The sequence below is a fragment of the Bidens hawaiensis genome, unplaced genomic scaffold, assembly GCF_021521415.1.
Source record: "Bidens hawaiensis isolate Kalapana, Puna unplaced genomic scaffold, B.hawaiensis_p1.1 tig00044683_1, whole genome shotgun sequence".
In the NCBI taxonomy this organism is placed as follows: Eukaryota; Viridiplantae; Streptophyta; class Magnoliopsida; order Asterales; family Asteraceae; genus Bidens; species Bidens hawaiensis.
Genome location: NW_027497931.1, coordinates 7,817 through 15,064, shown reverse-complemented (window position 1 = coordinate 15,064; position 7,248 = coordinate 7,817). Strand labels below are relative to the sequence as shown.

General features: G+C 37.5%; 1 protein-coding gene across 1 annotated transcript; it reads left to right on the top strand.

Annotated features, from left to right (window-relative positions):
• The first annotated feature begins 276 nt into the window (after nt 1–276).
• Nucleotides 277–1,101, top strand: LOC143595122 (uncharacterized). The gene has a single exon (XM_077074240.1). It carries the CDS (start codon nt 277–279, stop codon nt 1,099–1,101), a length of 825 nt encoding a protein of 274 aa, XP_076930355.1.
• Nucleotides 1,102–7,248: the final 6,147 nt, after the last annotated feature.

Below are 7,248 nucleotides of genomic sequence, written 5' to 3'. Positions count from 1 at the left end.
AAGAAAACTACTGTAGATGGAAGGGAATCGGAGAAAAAGGTCGCCGATGTCGAAAATAACAAAAGGAAATGGATGGGTAACTCAATAGGCCAATTTAAGAAGGGAAAGAATCAAGGATCAGGTCACATGTTTGTATCTAACTCTAGAAATCCAAACCAAACTCCTCGATGTAAAACTTGCGGTGGAAGTCATTATGGTACTTGTAAAACATGTGTCTGATGTAATCGATTTGGACACTTGATCCGGGATTGTCGTGACCAACCACCAAACCAGGGTATGAATAAATGTTTTGAATGTGGAGTTGAGGGACATTATAGGAATGAATGCCCAAGGTTTAGGGGTAAGGATTCTAAAGGGAAAGCATTTGAGATGAACGCAAAGAAGGCACATAACGACTCATCTGTGGCAACTGGTACGTTTCTGGTTAATAACCACTATGCATGTGTTCTTTTCGACACCGTTGCTGATTTGAGTTTCGTCTCTAAACAATTCGAACCATTACTTGACATTAAACCCCATAAATTAGAAAATAAATATTCCATAGAATTAGCCAACAGGAAACTCATAGAAACCGGAGAAATCATTCATGGTTGTACCATTCAACTGAAAAATCGAAAATTCGAAATCGTTCTTCTGCGAGTTGAATTAGGCAGCTTTGACATCGTTGTAGGAATGGACTGGTTATCTAGAAATCAGGCTGAAATTGTATGTTTCGAGAAGTTAGTTCATATACCATTCCGTAATGGAGAAGTCTTATCAATCCGTGGCGATCAAAGTATCGTAGATTTGAGATTTGTCAACGTGATGAAAGCCTGGAAGATGTTACAAAAACGATACCCCGCATTCTTAGCCAATGTAGTTACCACCAAAGCCAAGAAGCGTAAACTCGAATGCATTCCGGTGGTTCAAGATTTCCCAGAAGATTTGCCTGGTCTAGAAAGACAAGTTGAGTTCAGGATAGATCTTGTTCAAGATGCTGCACCAGTAGCGAAATCTCCGTACATATTAGCACCGTCAGAAATGCAAGAACTGTCCAATCAACTTCAAGAATTACTGGATAAAGGCTTTAATAGACCTAGTTTCTCACATGGGGAGCTCTAGTACTATTCGTCAAAAAGAAGGATGGATCATTCCGAATGTGTATCGATTTCCGGTTGCTACACAAACTAACTATTAAGAATCGGTACCCACTACCGAAGATTGATGATATGTTTGATTAGTTGCAGGGATCAAGCTATTATTCAAAAATCGACTTACGTTATGGATATCATCAACTCACAGTAGATATTCCCAAAACGGCTTTCAGACCATGCTATGGCCACTATGAATTTCTTGTTATGCCGTTTGGATTGACAAATGCTCTTGCTATATTCATGGACTTGATAAATAGAGTCTGCAAGCCGTACTTGAATAAATTCGTGATAGAGTCTGCTCCCCTTCGGTTTTATAATCATTACCCGACCCGTGTTCGGGTTCGGATATTCTATCAATAAATCGCGCAATGGTGTTAGTAATTTATTTGTTTGTTTTTTTGATTATAACTATGATTGATGTACAAATTTAACCCTTAACTAACTTCAATTCACTTTTGAACCATCAACCTTAGATTAAGGACCTAATTGCAAATATTATTCAAATTTCCTTTCTTCCTTCTTCTTCCTCTCCCTCTGTCGACGTATACCCCCTCCTTCTTGAACCATAATTCACGGATTAATTGACGGAATTGATACTACCATATTATTCCTTACCATAAACCATGTCCACCGACACCCTAAACTTGGTAAATTATCACCAAATGACAGCTATACTCGTCTATCAAAGCCGCGGCTCATTCAATCCCCTAAAACCTATAAATACACGTCTAGGATGCAATTAAAACTGCACACACTCACCTCGACCTCACGAATCAAAACCCTAACCTATTTTCTGTATTCAAGGCCGTTAAGATCTGCGTCGTGTTCAGTTTTGAGCCGCGAAACCCACCTTGTCGTTCACCCTCAATCCGTCACCATTATAGGTAATCAATATATGTTTTGATATCGATTTTAGCAGAAATGATAACCCTATATCATTTGTAACAAACATTAATCAACTAAACCAATTGAAAATCCTAGGGTTTATATTTGATTTTGGGAAGAACTAATATCAGAACCTGGGTATTTGAATTTCCAGTTCCATCTTACTATCAAATCTAAGCTCTGGCCTGATGGCCAGCGCATATTTTCTCAAACATGTATACCGGCCTGGGGCGAAGGTTCGAATCCACCAGGCCCGATTTTTGTATTTTATTTTTTAAAATGCCTTTTTTTAAATTCTTGTCATTTGTATGTATATAAAACAATAAACAAACATTATTTTAATAACCCGAACCTTGGGTTATCGTTTTCTTGTCTTGAACCTTACTTCTTAAGTGATTATATATATATACATATATATACACACGCGAACACACATATGTAGACATAAGTATACATATAACAATGATGATATTAATATTTTTACTGACCGAACAAATGAATTTATTAATGTTCGAAGAATAAACTTTCTTCTAACTTTCCCATTATTATATCTATTTATGATAATGGTTATTTATCAATGATTAATGTTCTATAGAACCTAAAATTTATAATAACCGTAATAATATAGATAATTAAACTAATAACAAGATTTCACTTAAAACCCAATCAAGTCCCAAAAATTCCTTATAAGTCGTTCATTAATTTATATCCTATGTAATCAACTAGGAACACTTAACGACGTATTCCGAGGAGCTCATTCACATTCTATTTAATTATATCGTTGTCACATCTCCGCTTAATCCACTCATTAAAGGTAAGTAAATTCACATCCCCTTTTTACCACTTTACAATTTTGGGGGCATGCGTCAAAATCAACTTATTGTTTTCACTACAGTTCCGTTATATGCATAATTATGATTGCTCGATTAGTTGTTATGTGCGAATATGACTATGTGTTTATTTTATGTTGGTCGGTACCTCATCCTCATCCTCATTAGTATGATCATACGCCGTCGAAGTAAACCGTTATCAATGCGTTTCGGTTGAAAAGATAACTTTTATTTATTGTTTACTAGTTGTAGTAATGAACGATTATTGCATGGAATTGTTCATTTATTATTATATATACTCAAAAACTGTTGTTTACTTGCTCAACTTTATGTTGACAAAAATATGTATTTTCACGCATGACGCAGGTAGTTTTATCGAGTGAATCAAGTATTGGAAGTTAGATGATACCTTAGGTTGCTTTGATGAATGAAGAACACATTGCTTTAAGTCATTTATGTTTTGATTATTTAAGTGTAACGGTATTTCTATTGAGACAATGTTTGTGCTTTTGAAATTTGATATATGAATGAATAATTTAGATATTGACACGGGTATTTTACTTAGTGTCTTCTGAGCTATGATACAATCAATGTCGCGCCACGGCATGTTCCGACGTAGGTTGGGGTGTGACAGATTGGTATTAGAGCCGTAGGCTATAAGTTAGGTGGTTAGACGTAACGACCTAGTAGCATGCTTAGGGTCCCCATACGTGTTCCTATCCGTGCACCCTACTTGTTTAAATTTTTGTACATAGCTTAGCATATTTATATTGTTCATCATATGCAATTGTACACAAAAGCACACACATAATCCTAGGCTATGCCTCACTCTCAAAAATTATTTTTAAAAACTCTAGGATGATTTTTAATCGGGAAATTCCTTATGAAATCCCACCTTTTTACTCCCCACTCCTTGAGGATGATTCGTGGGACAGATATGTAGTAACTGTAAGAGGGACTCACTTGTTTACCGAACCCTTGACACCAAGGCTTGCGAGCCTAAGGAAGTGCAATGCCAATAAATCTCAATCAACCGCGAGACCTGGTTGCCTTCTTGGAGTGTTCGGTAAGGGTGTGGAACTTATTAGGCAAAAGCATATCACACCAAACGTACCCGAATCTACTACCCTCATTGTATCTAACGTGGTCATGTGACGATCACATCCTTAAATTTATAACCAAATTCACGGTAATTCGTGGCTAAACTCAGTGTTTCCGTATTGTGTTTTATTGAACGGATGGATGAAGTATGTACAATGGGTGGTTCCCGAACTACTTCAACCATCTACCTCAACACCCCCCTCAAATTCAATTTTTCGATTTATTTTGTTTATTTGGTGTTTGATATTTTTCATTTGTTGGAAGGACCCATGGTGGTTCATGAAGCCCTAACCAACAAATGAACCCATGTATTTTGATTTAAGTTAAGTTGTTATTATATATTGATTTTTTTCTCAAAATGTTAAAGATGATAAAATGTTATATAATCAAGTCTCGTAAGTAATGAAATTCTGAACCTCACACACAATCCCAACCTCAATGCACGATTACTATATTTCATCAATTATTTATGCTTGCAACATTCACCCGAGTCTTACGAACTTTACACCTTTTACCCTTGCAGTTGGTCATCTCGCCTCCTTAACCGTAACTGTTGCACCGGCAACTCTGGTCGCAGCATGTCAACCCGCATTACTAAAGGCATCGTAGAAGCCCTCCCAACGATTATCTCTCAATTGAAAACTGTGAATACTCCTACATCATCTATGACTCTGAACTCAATTGCTTGCTCCATCAAGCATTATTCAAGGGTGCTAACCCGCCCGAATACTTCGGTATCGACGGTGCTACCATTCTCCTCCAATGGTTCGAAGAAATGGAGAGTGTGTTCCTCCATTGTGAATGTCCCGAGGACAAGAAAACCACCTAAACCTCGAGCGTACTCAAAAAGAATGCCCTCAATTGGTGGAACGGTGAGAAGCGCACGCGTGGCACCGAGGTTGCCATGGCCTTGCTTGGCGCCGAGGTTGCACCACAACCTTACTACACCTCCAAAATCTATCAAGTGCAAACTTATCAACCCCAAGTACTCCAAATATTCAAGCTCAACCCATGGTCATGCAAGCCTATCAAGCTCCAACACCCCAAGCTTCGACCTCTCAAACCCAAGCACTTTGAGGAACTTAAGGACAAGCTTTCACCATCAACGGTCATCAAGCCTGAAACTCGAATGACGTGGTGAACGGTATGTTCCTAGTTAATAAGCACCACGCCTCATTTCATGTTGTGCCCCGTAGTAAATTATCTAAGCCCTTCACGGTAGAAATAGCCAACGGAAGTTCAATCACTATTGACTCCGTCATTCGAAATTGCACGATTACTCTTAATGGACAAATTATCTCCATCGAACTTATCCTATGAAAATGGGAAGCTTCGGCATTATCATTGGTATGGATTGGCTCTCTCTCCACCATGCCGAAATTTTATGTTTTGAGAAACTCATTCGAATACCTATCGATGGGGGCGTGATTCTAAACATTCTTGGAGAAAGACCCTCCTCAAAGCTAAATCTCATGTCGTGCCTCGAAGCCCAACGTTACCTACGCAAGAAACTGTTATCCTCATCCTCATTAGTATGATCATACGCCGTCAATGTAAACCGTTTTCAATGTGATTCGGTTGAAAAGACAACTTTTATTTATTGTTTACTAGTTGTAGTAATGTACGATTATTGCATGGAATTGTTCTTTTATTATTATATATACTCAAAAACTGTGGTTTACTTGCTCAACTTTATGTTGACAAAATATGTATTTTTACGCATGACGTGGGTAGCTTTATCGGGTGAATCAAGTATTGGAAGTTAGATGATACCTTAGGTTGCTTTGATGAATGAAGAACGCATTTGCTTTAAGTCATTTATGCTTTGATTATTTAATTGTAACGGTATTTCTTTTGAGACAATGTTTGTGCTTTTGAAATTTGATATATGAATGAATAATTTAGATATTGACACGTGTATTTTACTTATTGTCTTCTAAGCTATGATACAATCAATGTCGCGCCCCGACATGTATTTGCCGTAGGTTGGGGTGTGACATTCATCGATGATATACTTATCTACTCACGAACCAAGGAAGAGCATGGAAAACACTAAGGATGATTTTGGAACTGCTTAAGAAAGAAAAAATATATGCGAAATTTTCTAATGTGATTTTTGGATTCGGGAAGTTCACTTTCTTGGACACGTTGTCATGAGAAAGGAATACACGTTGATCCCCCCAAAATTGAGACTATTAAGAATTTGGAAGCACAATGTCTCCAACTGAAGTGCGACAATTCTTGGGTCTAGTTGTGTATTATAGGAGAGTCATCGCGAATTTCTCAACAATTGCGTAACCCTTGACGCAATTAACCCAGAAAGATAAAAAGTATGATTGGACCGAGAAACAAGAAGATGCATTCCAGTTACTTATGCAAAAGTTGTGCACTGCACCTATTTTATCCCTTCCAAAAGGAACAGATGATTCATTGTTTATTGTGACGCTTCACGATTGGGTCTTGGATGCGTGCTTATGCAAAGAAATAAGTGATAGCATAAGCGTCACGACAACTTAAAGTGCACGAGAAAAATTACACAACACATGATTTAGAATTGGGAGTTGTTATCTTTGCACTTTAAATCTGGAGACACTACATATATGGTACCAAGTTGTAACATCTTGAAATTTCTAAAAATGATATTTAATATATTATTTAATTATGGTGGAAAAGTTTACTTGAGTTAGTAAATGAAATAATAAAATAATAAAGATGGAAGGTTAAGTACGCTTTAAAGATGGAATTAAATATGGACTAAAAATGAAAGATAGGCCTAAGGTCCATGGGCTTAAGGGAGTATAGATACCTCTTAAACCCTAATCTTTTCCATTTCCATCCATCTCTACACCATAGCCTACACCTTCAAAAACACACATTTCTCCATTCCCGTTTTTGAGAAAATAGCCCACAAAGACACGACGATTCCTGGAGATCTAACTGTCGATCGGTCTCAAATTTTTAACTGAGTATCATATCTTCGATCAGAGGTCGTGAAGTCTGATTTTGATCATCAAACCCTTAGCAGCTCAAAAATGAAGATTTCCGACGATTGTTCAACTCCTCCAGCCACTGTAGCAGCATTTTACGGCAACGGAGAGCTGATGGTTTTGTAGAACTGGGCGAGGCGGTTCCGTGGCCACTTGAATCACTCAATTCTGAGTTCGTTTGATATGGTTTTGGTCTATTCGAGTGATTTCAAACATAAACCTCAAAGGTATGTTTTTGTTAAAAAGGTTTACTTTTAGTGTACGGATTTGCATGAAAATTCGTAGGATGATAGAATGGGCCATGATTATTTA

Coding starts and splice junctions, on each gene's coding strand:
- LOC143595122 (XM_077074240.1), top strand. CDS start 277: ATGAATAAATGTTTTGAATGTGGAGTTGAGGGACATTATAGGAATGAA.